The sequence below is a fragment of the Symphalangus syndactylus genome, chromosome 5 (genome assembly GCF_028878055.3).
Source record: "Symphalangus syndactylus isolate Jambi chromosome 5, NHGRI_mSymSyn1-v2.1_pri, whole genome shotgun sequence".
In the NCBI taxonomy this organism is placed as follows: Eukaryota; Metazoa; Chordata; class Mammalia; order Primates; family Hylobatidae; genus Symphalangus; species Symphalangus syndactylus.
Window position 1 is genome coordinate 154,806,747 of NC_072427.2, and position 16,053 is coordinate 154,822,799.

The following is a 16,053-nucleotide window of genomic DNA, read 5'->3' on the forward strand; positions in this document are numbered from 1 at the left end:
ATCGGCTCCCTTGGTGGGTGTGGAAGCTGGACTATATCCTCTGAGCAGCAGGTGGAGGTGGGGACTTCCCCAGAGAACAATGGGCTCCTTGCCTAGTGGTCTGTGGGGCAGTGGAGGCTTGCTGAGCACTGTGCGAGGAGCAGAGCCCCTGGACGTGCTGCCCAAGGGCCTGGCATTGCGAGGGTATGAGCCCTGCCATGGTAGAAGGCAGAGGCCTGTGGCTGGTCCAGGGAAGGGCAAACTAGGTCACTCAGTGCAGGAGAACTGTGGAAAAAGAGGTGTGCCAGTAGCAGAGGGGGCCCAGCGGGGATATCCCTGGTACCCTCAACAGCCCCCAAAGGCAGGGCCCCTTCACCACCCTCCCCGCCCCCCAGGAGGCCCTGGGTACCTGTTTATTCTTTAGGTCAAGGGAGAGTTCGTAATCGGAGGCGGCAGGGGCGTGGGAGCACAGCACCGTCGCCAGGGCAGGCTGCTGCCGGCCGGGGGAGGCCATGTGCTGGGGGCCAGCCCTTGGGGAGGCAGCCCCTGCCCCCGGCCGCTCCTCCTCCTCCTGCAGCTCCTGGGCTTGAGCCTTCGGGGCATGGGCACTGGGTCTGCCGGCTGCCACCGCCGCCGCTGCCACCACGGAGTCCTCCATGCCCCCACCGGCCTGGGTGCAGGAGCCATCACTGTGAACAGAAGGCAACGGTGCTCGGTTGGGGGAGAGGGCGACAGGGTGCGTGTGGATGTGGGGGTGGGGGAGAGAAGCTCGGCACTGTGGCCTGGCCTTTCCTGTGGCAAGGACTGGAGGGGGTGTCTTTCACAGTCTCCTCTAGGGAGGGGCTACCATGGCAGGGACGAGCCCGGGCACGGAGAAGAACCCGCACCTGGGGAGGCAGCTCAGACAGAGGGAAGGGGCAGCTATGGCCAGGGCTCAGGAACCTCTGCTTAGAAGCGGTACAGCAGAGCAGTGCATCTGGGCTCTGCCTCTTAGGAGCTGTGTGACCCTGAGCAGGTCACTCCGCCTCATTGCACCTCTGTTTCTCCACCTATAAAATGGGCACAGTAACAGTACCTACCTCATAGGGATACTGGCAGGCTGAAGTTACTTACAACTCTTTAGGCTGTGCCTGGCTCATGGTGACCGCTACACGTGTTACCTATTGTAATTATCGGTGGCCTGGCTCCTTGGGCACAGGCTCAGGTGGCTGGGGAAGCTGATCCACACTACGCCAGCTCATCTTTAGACTGACCAAATGAGTCTGGAGGAGGGAAGGTGCCTGGCCTGGCTTGGGCATAAGCCTTTCCGGGGGGTGGATTCCAGGTGTGGAGGAAGAGGGGGCTTCCTGCCCTGCTGGGTTTAGAAAACACCTGCTCCTCCCTGACCGTCCTCTGTTCCCCTGGAGCCACAGCAGGCTGAGCCATGGCTACAGCCCTCCTGCCTACTCTAAGAAGACACTTTGCTGCCTGGAGCAGACACGGTGCAGCCTGCTTTGTAGAGTTGGTTTCCTCAGATTCCTTCCTTCCCCACTAGCCTCCAAGTTCTGCCCCTCCCTTGAGGCCCAGTGCTAAGCCGCCTCCTCCAAGAGGCCTTCCTGGATGACAGCAGCTTTCACTGCTCTGTCTCCTGGAACACTAGGAGCTGTCCTTGGAGAGTCACTGTCTATTTCCCGAGGAGGAGGCTCATCGTGGTTAACACCATGGGCTCACATCCAAGCTCTACCACTGTGTGGCTTTGGGCAACTGGCTGTTCCTCTGAGTCTTGGTTCCCTTGTCTGTATAATGGAGGCCCTAGTTCCTACCTTAGGGGGTTACAGTGAGGAAGAAAGGAGGCAGCAGAGGTCAGGTGCTTAGCACAGAGTATGTGCTCAGTAAATAAACTCTTTTTTTTTTTTTTTTGAGATGGAGTTTCGCTCTTATTGCCCAGGCTGGAGTGCAATGGTAAGATCTTGGCTCACCGCAACCTCCACCTCCTGGATTCAAGCGATTCTCCTGACTCAGCCTCCCAGGTAGCTGGGATTACAGGCATGCACCACCACGGCCAGCCAATTTTTTTGTATTTTTAGCAGAGACAGGGTTTCACCATGTTGGCTAGGCTGGTCTTGAACTCCTGACCTCAGGTGATCCACCCGCCTCAGCCTCCCAAAGTGCTGGAATAACAGGCGTGAGCCACTGTGCCCGGCCCAGTAAACTCTTATTTCCCCAGCTATCCCTTCCTAGAAGCCAGGGCCTATGTGTTATTTCATTATGTCCCCCAGCCCCTTCATGCTGGGCAAATGCTGAGTGCTTAGTCAACACTTGTTGTTGATGGTGAATTGAGGAGAACCCAGGTGCCACGGGGATGGTCTCTACAGTGGACAGTGACAGAAAGTCAGGACTGGAAGAGACCTTAAGGTCATCTAATGCAGCCTCCCAACCTCCCCATTTTTACAAATGAGGAACAGGGGCCCAGGGTGGTGGGGTGGCCCTGGTGCAGGAGAGCTGCAACCTAAGAACTTACGTCTTCTAAGGCTTTGCCACCATGAAAGATGGGCCAAATCACACCAGAGGAGGGACCTCTTCCTGCGGCTTCCACTGGACCTTAGGGTGCAGAGAGGTGTTCCTCCTGGTGCTTCCTCCCAGCCAAGGGTGGAGTTGAGAATCTCCCTTCTCTAAATCTCCATCTGTCCTCCTAGCACTCCCCTGCACCTCTGGCAGATAAAGGAGTGCTCACTGGCTGGCCCTGGTCATGGAAAATCTTCATTGCTGCTGCCTGTTTCTATGTCCCCCATTTCTTCTGTAGCCACCAATCAAGCTGCATGGCTCACTGTAGCTCCAGATATCTTTTTAAAAAGTATTATTTATTTATTTTTGAGCCAGGGTCTCACTCACCCAGGCTGGAGTGCAGTGGCTCAATCACAGCTCACTGCAGCCTCAACTTCCTGGGCTCAAGCGATCCTCCCACCTCAGCCTACTGAGTAGCTGGGACTCCAGGTACGCACCACCACACCGGGCTACAGGTGGGTACGCACCACCACACCGGGCTAATTTTTAAATTTTTTGTGGAGACAGGGTCCCACTATGTTGCCCAGTCTAGTCTTGAACTCCTGGGCTCACATGATTGTCCCTTCTCAGCCTCCCAAAGTGCTGGGATTGCAGGCATGAGCCAGCGTGCCAGCCTCTAGACATCTTTGATGATGTTTTTCACTAGTGTCACTGGGAAGTTCTTTTTAAGCTCTAACTTCAACCCCTCTTGCTATATTACCTGACATCTCTTCCCCTGGAGCACGTGGAAATAGCCCCTTCCCACCACAGCACAGCCTGTGTCCGGGGCCTGCAGGGCAGCGCACAGTTTTACTCATCTTTCCTCCAGATTGTCCTTCGTACTGATACCCAGGATCTCTCTACCCTAAAAGGTTTTCAAGACTCTTTAGGGAACTGGTGGCTACTCAAGGGTCCAGACACCTTTAATACCAGCCCTTTGCTTTCTTTGATTGCTGGAATGTGCTTGGCAAGAGGTGCTGGGTGCCGATATCCCTTGATGGCAGCACTCGGCCAATGACAACGGGGTTGTTGCATAAATACCCCAGCTTCCCTGTCCCTTGCATGGGACAACTCTGAGGCACACCCTATACCAGCTCCCTAAGTCCCCAGTGGGATCGAGCCCCAGTGGTTCAAAGCAGTAACTTGATCATTAATGAACCCTGCCATGGCTTCATTCTCTTCTGTGTTTCATTTCCCCACTCCTCTACAGCCCCTTCCTGGGGTCACCTTGTCCCAAATAAACTACTTGTGTTAAAACAAAACAAATTTGAAAAAATAGCCTTGTTGTGGGCCTTTGTTCACGGGCCACCCCACACACACACACACACACACACACACACACACACACACACACACACACACTCTCTCTCACGTACACTCAGGTACACACACACTCACGCACACGCAATGCTTCTAACTAGCTCTGTGGCTTTGGGCAATTTATGTCCTCCTCCTGGGCCAGTTTCCTCATCTGTTCCACGGAGGGAGCTTGCTCTTCTCTAGGGACCCTTCCCACTTGGACACTCTAGGAGCTTGAATCCCAGGGCAGAGGCCGGCCCACCAAGGCCCACTGGCCCCAAGGTTCCAGGCTCTCTGGCTGGTGGACCTAGCACCACCTTGTCCATCTCCATGCTTGGGGACCTGAGAGACTGGGGCCCTCTCAGGTATACGATGAAAAGTGTTGGAAAGGGAACCCCTATCCTTGCCTTCCTTCCATAGACTTACCTAGAGGACCGTGTGGTGGAAGGTGGTCACAAAACCCCTGGACTGTTCTCAATGTGGCAATGTTGAAGATTACATCGTGGAGGGCAAAGAACACACACGGCTTTGGTGTCAGGGAGACCTGGGTTAGAATCCTGGCTCTACTACTTACTATGTGACTTGGGCAAGTTATTCAACCTCTTTATGGCTCTATTTCCTCATCTGCAAAATGGACTTCCTAATAACAACTTTTCAAGGTTGCTGTCAGGAAAAAAATAAAGCGTACACAGCACCTAGGACAGCGCCTGGAACACAGTAGTCCTTAATACAGGGTGACGGCGATGGTGGCTGTTTCCTGAGCCAGAATCGTATGGCATGGAGTCCCAAAGGAGTCCTCAGAAAAATGACATGAAGAATTCTATAGGGGGGGGTGTTCTCAACATTTGGCCCCCTTGTCAACCTTCACAGAACTGAAAAAGTAGGGTTTTTTCACTATTCCCCATGGCCTTCCCCAGCCTTCCAGATGGACAGGCTTTCCGGAGGCTTCCTCCCACCCTGTTCCAGCCACCGGAGCAGCAAACAGTGAAAGGGCCTTGGCCTTGGGTGTCACCAACACGTGGGACCCATGATGTGGGGATTCCTGGTGGGCATTTGTCAGTGTGGATTTGAGCTTTGGCGCTTTGCCAGGGCACAGCAGAGGCCTGAGTCCTTACACCCTCTCTTTGGTGGCTGAGCATCAAAAGCATGTCCTCAGCCTCTGTTTTCCTCTGCACTCCATCTACAAATAAGTCTGAGGAAGAGGCTGGAATCTTCACCTTAGGCTGTCATAGCTGGAAGGACCATCTATTTAACTTGAAGGCCATCTACTTCAATCCAGTCTCTTATGGAACTGGAAGCCCATCGATCTAGCTCCCAGAACCTCTCCTCTCCTTCCAAGACACAGGCTGTGTCTCTCCAGCTTCCAGAGTCTGCAGCTGCCATCCCTAGTGGGTCAGATTTCAGGCAGCCTGGCCCTTCGACAGGAAGTATGTGGATGGGATTCTCTCTGGGACCTGAACAGCTTCTTATAAGGCCCTTCCCAGAGCACTGGAGGGGGATCTTGGGGCTCTCTACTCTCTTAGGCTCCTCATCCTGCTGCAGAAACATTCCTTGAGTGGCAGTGCACTAGCCAGGAGAAAACGTGAGGTCACTGCTGGTATATGAGTGACGCTGGTCACAGGATTACTCCCTGGGTTGGGACACCCATTTGAGAAGCCAAAAGTAGAATGTGGGTGGCACCAAGATGAAGGGGTCCTGAGAAAGCTTTGATGTGGTCACATGACATTAGGCTGATACACACAGGGCCCAGTGCATCAAGAGTCATTCCATGGATGAGAGCAGGATTTGAGTATGGGAAGTGAACATCTTTGAGAAAGTAGAGAAACAGGGCCATCACTCATTCTCAGAGGAATATCACATGTGCCAAAGAGCAGAATGACCTGTGTGTTGGAACAGAACAACATCACATCCGAGGGTCACTCAGGTGGGAAGCTGGCTTATGCTTAGGGGGATGCTAGGCACCTGCTGAGCATGCCTGGTCCTGGCACACAGATGATGTCCTGGGGTTCCAGTGGCCACCCCAGCCTGTCTATCCTCAGAGCTGATTTCTGCAATGCCAACCCTCTGCCCAAACCCATCAGTGACTCCACAATACTGGAGGGATAAAGTCCATTCACAATCTTACTCCAATCTCCCTTTCTGCCCTCATCCCCACCAAGTGACCTGTCCACTCCGTCCACACTGATACTCTCGCCAGATATGCCAAACCCTCTCAGGCCACCATCCTGCTTTACGATTTCCTTCTGCTGGAGATGCCTTCCATCCACTCCTTTCTCTGCATCGTCACCTCTTTCAGGAATCGCTCACTTCCCCAGGAGGAGTCGGTCCCACCCTCCTCTATCTTGGCACTTGTCTCTATTTCAGCAATGACCACTCTGTGCTTTAGTTATTCGCTGATGTGTCTCTCTCCTCCACCAGACCGTGCCATGTGCACCTTTTTATCACAGGTACTTATCATAAGCGGTTTGGCTCAAAAGATGTGTGTAATAAATGTTAAATGGGTGGATGGATGGATGGATGGATAGGTAGATATTATTTATTCTCCACTACTTTTCCAAGGGCAGAAATGCTGGGCTGGGCTTGGTGATGTGCCACCCAGACCCTCCTTCAAGGGAGGACTTCTCGCTCAGCTGCTGGGAGCACTGTGGAGAATGCCTTTAGCTGTCAGCCCCATCAGCCCCATCAAAGATTGGCTCCGCTACAGAGAACTACCTGGCCCAAAGTCACATCCTTCCAAGGGCTGTCCACATCCAACAGGCACCAACTGAAGTGGGGATATAAAGGCTCACCATTCTTACCCAACATGGGCTGAGGTTGATGGGCCACGTGGGATTGGCCAGGGCTGCTGTTGGGCTTTTGCAGTAGACTTTGCCCCATGCTGTGTGCCTCCCCTCCCTTCCGTGGGTATTGATCCCAAGTGCATCACTTGGTAAAAAGTCAACATTCTGAACTCGAGTCTGCTTCCTCAAGAACTGAATCCCCCTCGGAGCCTCAGCCTTTCTTTCTCCTTTCTCTCTCTTGGTAGCCAGGATTACCCTGGTCTCTCTGCCCCCAGACCTATGGAAGTTTTCTGGGTTCCATATACCTTTGCTAAGGGCTCAGGGCTCTCTTCCTAGAAAACTGCACATGATTTCACACATGCCAAATTTTACCTTCATGTCAGGGGCTTTACAGACTCCATAGGTCCCAGGCTAATCACACTATTATGGAGAGAAAATCATGGAGTATTTTCCATATGCTGAGAAGAGTGCCAAGGGATATAGGCAGCTCTCTGGTCACACAGATAAAATATTTCGGGCTTTTCAGAGTCTGGTCATCTTCATCCTTGGCACTGACGGAATCCTCATGCAAACGGTAGACAGCCTGAGTGGAGTGAGGCCCCAGGCTCTGCAACCACCTGCTAGGAGACCTTGAGTACCTTACCCAACTTTTCTGGACCACGATTTTCTCATCAGCAAAATGGGGATGCAAATACCTCCTTTCCAAGATAGTAATGAAGATGAAATGAACCCATAGGTTAGCATATCCACCACGGTGGGAAATACAACTTTCCACCCAGGAATAGGTGAGAAGGGAGAACACCTGCAGTGCCCCCCAGCATCTGTGCTCACACAGCTCCTGCCAGGGAGCTAAGGGGACAGGAGCAACTGAAGGGCTATGTGAGAGCCAGGAGAGGAGGGGGAAGGAGGAAGGTGCTGGCCGAGGCCCAGCACTCTCCTACTAGAGGGGCTGGCATGAGGAGCTACCCGCAGGCTCAGCCCCTGAGGGAGTCTGCTGTTGGCAGTGGGGTGGATTCCCAGAGCAGGAGCTTGAGGGCTGTTCTCCTATCTCAGCAATGGCTGGCACAGTAATTACTAGAGACTTTACTAGGAGCATTTTGAAGGCTGACGGACTCCTCGGGCACGAAGACTCCTCCAGAGGGCCTGGCCAGTCGCACTAGATCACCCCAGACTCTGCCAGCCATTCTTAAAGCTCCTCTGGGACAAAGCTATGAAGCATTTTCCAAACAAAAGCTAACAACATGCCTCACGTCCCCTCAAGATTTTTAGCCCTTTCTAAAACACTTCTTTTTCCTCCTTTCTTTGAATCAATACAGTGATTTCAGGCGGGCAGAATAAAGGTACCGAGCACAGAAAGCAGGTGTCTTTTGGGGTCCCAGATGGTATGGGGGGGTGGGGGTGAACGGAAGGCCGCTGTTAGTGACAAGACAAGAAATCAATTCACTTTGTGCTGATTCAAAGCACGAGCTGGAAGGTCCTGCCCAAGGTGGTGGAGAGGGCACTGGGCCAGGAGTCAGGAGGCAAAATCCCACCCCAGCCTGCAGCGTGCGCAGTGTAACCGTGGGCAAATCACTTCCCCTCCCTGGGCTCTGTGCCCTCATTGTAAGACGGCAGCTTGGACAAGACGCTTTGGCATCAGGCAGGAAGGAGAGGCCCAGCTCCCTCCGTCCCCACTTGCCATTTGCTTGGGCCCTGGCCACACCTGCTCCGTCGCTGCTCCATCCCTGCTCCTGCTAACCTGAAGCCATCAGATGAACTTCAGCTCCCAGTGACACGGCATAAGCCTCCCCTGCCACGGCCCCTCGATTGCCAACATCCAGGCCAGAAGCCCCTGCAGGAGGGCAGGTGTGGCTGTCCCGTCTCTCTTCCGCTTCCAGAGGCTGCCCTGACCTCACTGGCTGTGACAGGTGCTTCTCCTGCCCGGCTCCCAGGGACCCTAGGAGAAGAAGTTCTTTTTTTTTTTTTTTGAGACGGAGTCTCGCTGTCGTCCAGGCTGGAATGCAGTGGCGCGATCTTGGCTCACTGCAGGCTCTGCCCCCTGGGGTTCACACCATTCTCCTGCCTCAGCCTCCCGAGTAGCTGGGACTACAGGCGCCCGCCACCTTGCCCGGCTAAGTTTTTGTATTTTTAGTAGAGACGGGGTTTCACCGTGTTGGCCAGGATGGTCTCGATCTCCTGACCTCATGATCCGCCTGCCTCGGCCTCCCAAAGTGCTGGGATTACAGGCGTGAGCCACCACGCCTGGCCAGAAGTTCTTTCTCTCCTTGTTGCCTCCAGGCTTTGGTCTCACAACTGTTCCAAAAGGTGTGGGTGGGGGCTGGCTTGTCTCTAGAGTGTTCCTGTCAAAGGAATCGCAGCCACTTCTCTGGGCTCAGCCCTCCCCTCACCTAGGCCAGAATATCCAGGCCACTCCCTCAAGGTGGGCCACCGGGTGCCTCCTGCAGACTGTCCCCACGGGCAAATGTGGAGTCCTCCCCTGCTCAGTCCATCCCATAGGAAGGCCTCTTCTGGAAGCTTCCTCAGGTCTCCTCAGGACACCGCCTCCCTCATAGCCTCCCAGGCTGGGCCATACTGACGAGTGCCATCTTACTGCCCCTAGAATCCTACTATCTTTGAGCATTTTACATTGTCATAAACAGGCATGGTTCTGGTGGCAATGTCAAGCTCTAAGAACACCCTCCCTGCCCGCTTCCCAACACATGACACACAGTTTCACACAGGCACGTCTCTCTCTCTGGCCCAGGCAGACACAGCTTGCTGAACACCTTGGTTTTCTCACCCTTCATGTCTGCTATTGTGATTACCCCAGGAGAAGACAGCTCCCATCTCTCAACATTCTCACCCTGCCTCAGGATGAGGCTGCAGAACCACAGCCTCTTCATCCTGCCCTGGCCACAACCCAAAGTCATCTCCCAGTGGCTTCAGTACAGCCTAGTGAACTCCAGATTTTACTTATTTTTTCTTTTATTATGAAGTATTTTATATATGCAAATACAGGTAACACAGAGGTGAAGCATACAGAAAAATATCCACATGTACCCAGCTCAAGAAAGAGCACATTTGAAGCCTCTGATGCCCTGTGTATTCCTCTCCCCTCCTCAGAAGAATCCCTGTCTTGAATTTGTGTCGGTCCTTCCCTAGCTCTTCCCTATGGGCAAACTCCCCCCTTGTCTTTACATAACCAACGCTGCTGCCTCACATGAGTGCTGGAATTGCACAGCATGGCTCGTGGGAGCCTCAGGGGCAGTCAGGGTCTTGCAGATCCCAAAGGGTCAGAGAAGTGCCTCTAAGGGGATTGGCCCTGCAGCTCCATGCTGGCAAGGCTGGAAAGATGGCAGGAGTCTGACTGCAGCTGGGCTGGGCCTCACAGTCTTGGACCCCAATATTACAGCAAGGAAGACTTTTAGAAAACAAAATGGAGTTATTCTTTAAGTCCCCCACACCCTGGCCCTTTGTGGCCTGAGTAAGCAATAGGTTCCAAAGGAACCACAGGTGACCATTAGGAACCACAAAAGAATGGCTCACAGAAATGCCCAGTGATGCTGCGAGAGGGTACTCCACAGGAGAGGCAACTGGGGACCAGATCCCCGGGGCGAGTGCCTTTTGGGTCCCTGAGAGGAGGGAGCATATGAGGCTGCAGCCAGGGTCAGCCAACCTGTAATTAGGGGTAGAGTCACAGCCTCTAATTGTAGTGCAGACTTAGAGCCAGAGCACCAGGGTTTGAATGCTCGCTGTACCAGTTACCTGCGGCGTGGCCTTGGGCAAGTCACTTAAACTCCTGTGCCTCAAGGTCCTGTGAAAAGAGGTGTCCCAAGAACGAAGGGCTAATACATGTACAACGGTTGGCAAGCCCTATGTAAGTAGCAACTATCTTTTTCTCTTTTGGGACTTCCCATATTTTGTTTTGTTAAATAAGAAAATAAAAAGCAAAAGTATCATTAACTTTTCCTATAATATTATTAAAAAAATGAAAAGTAGGAAGAATAGAATTTCAGAACAAAGGACAACCCTTTAGCTTGCTCTATCAATTTCTTGTCGCTCTTGGTGTCTTGTGCTAGAGTTCTCTAAGTCGAGATGTGCTGGTCTCTTCTGTGTGGTGTAATTGGTGACACTCTGAGTTACAGATGATGCCAGAGGAGCTTACCAGAGGGTAACAAGGACTGGAAGGCAGCAGAGTGGGATAACTATGAGATTTAGAACCAGACAGACTGACTGTGGTTAAAACCCTACCACTCACTAGCTGTGTGGCACTGGGCTAGTTCCTTAACCTCTCTGGGCCCATTTGCTCATATGTAAAGTAGAGATACCTGCTACATGATTTTGCTGTGAGAGTGAGTGAAATAATGTACACAAAGCCTATGGCATCTACTTGATGCTTGGTAACTGTGGCTTTTCTCCCCTAATCCGGGTCCCTCATGCATCCCCAGCTTCCGGTTCATGAGCTAATTGCTCCCTGGAGAGCAGGGACCTTGTCTCATTCTTTCTGGCTCCCTCGCAGAGCCCTGTTGTGGTGACCTACACAAATCATGTGTGCACAAAGCCCATACCGGAGGCAGGCATGAGGCCATGCCTGGGTGTTTCATATTCTCTTGGCTCTAAAGCCCCTTCATTCCATCTTCCTTCTGTTCCAACCCAGGTCAGCCCTACTTCGCCCCAGCAGAGCACATGTTTCTTTGGTCCTGAGCTGTTTCCAGGGAAGAACAGCTCCTCACAGGCCCAAGTTCACCACATGCCAGAGGAAATCTGATGACCTACAGGTGCCTGTGGAGGTCTGGTGCATTCTTGCTGAAAACAGGAGTCTTGTGACCCAAGGAATGGAAATGGCAGAATTACCAGTAGGGTAGGACATTGCTCTGGACATTTACCTGGTTACCAGGGAGCAAGAGTCCCAGCTTGTTTCCCTGCAGTTAACTTCCTTATCTTCAGTGTTCCTACTGGAAGTCCTACCTGATATCTAGCTCCAGGCTTTCATGCTGCACATATCAGATTGGCCACACTGTTTCCCGCAGGCCTTGTGGCTTCCATACGTTATCTCTGCAAGTGTTAAGAGGAAGGGACGTGCTAGGCCCCTGCTGTATATGTGACAATGGAATATCTGCTCACTGTCTCTGCAGGACACACTTTGGGAAGAAGCCTTAGAGATTCTGGCTTGGAGAATACCCCATGGGGCAGGCCAGGGGACAGTGCCAGGCCATAAGCCTTTCCCTGTTGGGATAAACAATCTTCTTTCAGGAGAAAAGGCAGTCAAACTGTTGGCTGATAAAATAAATGCTTCCGCTCTTAATCCCATCCCAGTCTTCACTGTGGCAGCCTGTTGCTGAGTTAAATCATTTCCTCTTCTGCCCTGATGTCTAGAAAATCTCCTCTCTGAGCCTGTTGGCCCTACTTGACTGACATTCATCTGGGTCTTTAGCTTCTTTGATCTCTTCCCCAAACTGGTCCCTCAGTGCTCAGAGTCTCTCTCTTTCTCTCTTTTTGAATATTGGGCTCTATCCTGCCACCACTCCATGTCAGGAGCTGGGCCTGAACAGAAACATCTGAAAGACTCTGCCTCTTCTCCACGCCCAACACCTGCTGTCCCATGGGTTGGACTAGGCCTTGCCAGAGCCCCTGCTATGGTAGGCATGTTGTTCAGGTCCCTGAGCTGTGTCTGAAGAACATGCCTGGAACCTGAAGAACACGCTTGGAACCTGAAGAACACGCTTGGAACCTGAAGAACACGCTTGGAATCTGAAGAACATGCTTGGAACCTGAAGAACACGCTTGGAACCTGAAGAACATGCTTGGAACCTGAAGAACACACTTGGAACCTGAAGACCATGCCTGGAACCTGAAGAACACGCTTGGAACCTGAAGAACACGCTCGGAACCTGAAGAACACGCTTGGAACCTGAAGAACACGCTTGGAACCTGAAGACCATGCTTGGAACCTGAAGAACACACTTGGAACCTGAAGAACACGCTTGGAACCTGAAGAACACGCTTGGAACCTGAAGACCACGCTTGGAACCTGAAGAACACGCTTGGAACCTGAAGACCATGCTTGGAACCTGAAGAACACACTTGGAACCTGAAGACCATGCGTGGAACCTGAAGAACACGCTTAGAACCTGAAGACCATGCTCGGAACCTGAACAACACGCTTGGAACCTGAACGACATGCTTGCCATAGCAGAGGCTCATCACATGAAGCATGTGGCCTGTACTTTCTAAACATTCCCTAGTCATATCTGAATTTCTAGACCTTAAATCTTGCTTGATTTCTCCCTCTCTGCCCTCGAAAATCCAGCTTTAACATAGCTAGCATGTATGTAGTCCTTACTAGATGCTGGACACCTTTCCAGGCATTATCACATGTAATCCTGCCAAACACCCTAAGAAGTAAGTGCTGTGCCCATTTTACAGATGAGTTAACTCAAGGTTGGAAAGCTTATGGAATTTAAGCAAGGTCATAGAGTTTGTGAGTGGCCAAGCCAGGACCTGAACCTAGATTTGAATTATCTGGTTTATGCTTTCAACTGCTACACATTACAGTGATTCCCTGAAGTTCTGAATTTATCTTCTAGCCCAGGGAACTCCTTTACCACTTCCTCACCTCTCTCTCTCTCTTTCCAAACTAGAAAGGAATCCACAAAACCATTTGGTGCTCATTCCTCTGCACCTGAGGAGGGAAGGAGCCTTCACTATTTTTAAGTTCTTCAGTGATCAGTAAACATGAGTATCCTGTTCATCAGGATAGTTTCTCATTATAAATTAGTAAATTCATACTAATATGGTATGTCAGTCTCTTATGAGTTTGTTTCTGATGAGTCAGTTCCCCTGATTCCTGAGGAATCTGAGGACTCACGGCAGCCTAATTGATTCTCCAAGACTTCAAAGCTTCAGTATAAACATGGAACATGGTGACCACACCAAGATCCCACCAGGCTGTGTAGCAGTGGCACCTGGGGAGTGAGCAAGGTGACACATTCAAACAGGAGCAAGGAAGAAGCAGGTTTAAAGCCTCTGCTCCATTGTTGCCCTCTCTTTGCGTAGCCTCCGGTCTTAACCTCTGCCCACTTCTACCTTTGTGACCTTGAGCAAGTTGCTCATCGTCTCGGAGTATTTCCTCAGCTATAAAATGGACACAGTGATTCTTGTCCTTCTGACTGTTTACAAGGTCAGAAGCTGAGGATCCTTGCGGTGAGAATCAAGTAAGCAAAAGGACAGAAGGAGTTCTGTAACTCGGAAAAAGCAGGATTGATTCTAGTTGTTAAAACCCTCATCATTCCTATCATTTCTGTCCTTGGAGTGCAAGGAACTGCATCCAAGCCCAGGGTAAATGCTAAGAGCTGCCAGCGTGGAGGGAAGGAAGTGGGGGCCAGGCTGTTCCCTGTGGCCTTCCAGGGGGCACTTCCCAGTGTCCAGGCTGGACTGCCCAAGATGAATGGAGAAGAGTGACAATGAGAGGGGATCCTCTGCAGGATTATGAGTGTGGTGAAATTCTTCTCCTTTTTGAAACTGCCTTGTTTCAAAATAATAATAATAATAAATATTAATAAAATATGATAATATTTTTACAATAATAAGTGAAATGTAGAAAGAAAAAAAAAAACAGTGCACAGGCCTACAGAGGGCTTCCCTTTCCATGCCCTTTTGCTCCAATACTGTACTTCACCAGAGGGTCAACATTCGCACCCCACTACCTGCCGTTTGTTTTGCTTTGCAATTGCCCTGGTCCCTCCATGAGCAGTTTCCATCCCTGGCCATGCAGAATGCCTTCTTGCAGAATCCCTGGTAGAGGGCCTTGGGGATTAGACAGCGCAACCCCTCATCCTATGGTTGAGGAAGCTGGGCCCAGAGAAGAGGGGGATGCCTTGCGCCTTGTCTAAGTCAGTGTGGTGGAAGCACCAGCTTCTTCTGGAAGCCCAGGTGCTGCCCTGCTCTGCCCTTCCCCTCGGCTCCCTTCCAAATCCCAAGCTTCTAGGTCACACGACACTTTCTCTTACTCCTCTGGCTCTTTGAAGGAAATAATGTATACAGCGGTCCATTTCCAGGATGAAGTGCCTTGAATCGGCTTAGGTCGGCAGACTACAGAAGAAACAGGATATACCAGGCCCCTGCTTGGATAGCTGATGCCTGCTGGTTGGCCCCCCCCACTTCCCCACCATCCCCCTTCCCCTACTTCCCCACTCGTTAGTTGCCCTCCCCGAACCAAGGAAGTTTGGTCTAAGGTGAAAGTTTACTAGCCTACAAAATAGTTCATTTCGTTTGTTCTTATCAGCCTGCCCAGCTACTTAGGTCGTAAATCAAATACTTCACGAGCCCCTGAGCTAACTAGGATTGCAATGCATTGTGGGCTGCAACAAAATGCAGCAAAACAACCCTAAAAAAACCACGTACAGGCCGGGCGCGGTGGCTCACGCTTGTAATCCCAGCACTTTGGGAGGCCGAGGTCAGGAGATCGAGACCACGGTGAAACCCCGTCTCTACTAAAAATACAAAAAATTAGCCGGGCGTGTTGGCGGGCGCCTGTAGTCCCAGCTACTCGGAGAGGCTGAGGCAGGAGAATGGCGTGAACCCGGGAGGCGGAGCTTGCAGTGAGCCAAGATTGCGCCACTGCACACCAGTCTGGGTGACGGAGCGAGACTCTGTCTCAAAAAAAAAAAAAAAAAAAACAACAAAACCACGTACAGCCCCTACCCAGCAATGAACAGGCATCGTCCAGGAAGACTGGAACCCCATAGTACTCAGCCTATGAGGAACCAGGGGAGAGACCTGTGCACTAGGGGATAAACCGCTTGTTGAAACTGTGCTGGCTGTGCCTGCTCATCAGACACCCGATCTTGTAAAATCGTCATTACAAGTCTCACTTTCGCTGCTCTCCGGGTCTCTGAGTCCATTCTTTGGGTTTGGACGGGTGAGTCTGTTTCTCACAACCTGGTGGCCCCTATGGGGATTTCCATGCCTGCACGGAGTGAGACTCCAGCTGAGAAGGGAGATGTGTCCCACTTGATTTGTGTGGCCCACTCTGTCCTGGTGTCTCAGTTCCCCGAAGAAGCCATAGACAAACCCAAAACTGTTATTCAGGAGACAACTAAAGTGACACAGGGAGAAAAGCAGGCACTGTGCCAAGCAGGCAACCTCACGCATGCTCCAAGGTAGGAAAATTGGACTGTGAGTACTGCTTCGTGGCTGTGCATTTTCGGAGGTCTTGGGGTGTGTAAGAAACCTCCAGTAAGGGAGGCTGAGTACCCAGGGAAAAGCTCAGACACAGAGACTAACCAAAAATGGGAAACAAGAGTTCTAGGCCTAGAGAACAGAGGAAAGAGGGAACTAAAGAGAACCCTTCTGACAGTCCCCCAAATAGTCCGCTGGGGAGAATGCTGCAGGTTTGAAGGGATAGTCCTCAAACCAGGGACAAGGAAAAGCAAAAGATGATAAAGTTTGTTGTTTTATCTGGCCCAAAAAGCCCATTTGTCAACCTTTGGTC

At 51.6% G+C, this 16,053-nt stretch overlaps 1 protein-coding gene across 4 annotated transcripts in view; it reads right to left on the reverse strand.

Moving 5' to 3' along the window:
- The window catches only part of IQSEC3 (IQ motif and Sec7 domain ArfGEF 3), a 112,098-nt gene that overhangs the window by 53,275 nt on the left and 42,770 nt on the right, over positions 1-16,053 (reverse strand). For all 4 annotated transcript variants that reach the window (XM_055281208.2, XM_055281210.2, XM_055281213.2 and 1 more), the window contains exon 3: positions 389-668. In XM_055281208.2, the coding sequence (XP_055137183.2) occupies positions 389-668 (280 nt within the window). The remainder of the gene's footprint in view (positions 1-388; positions 669-16,053) is intronic.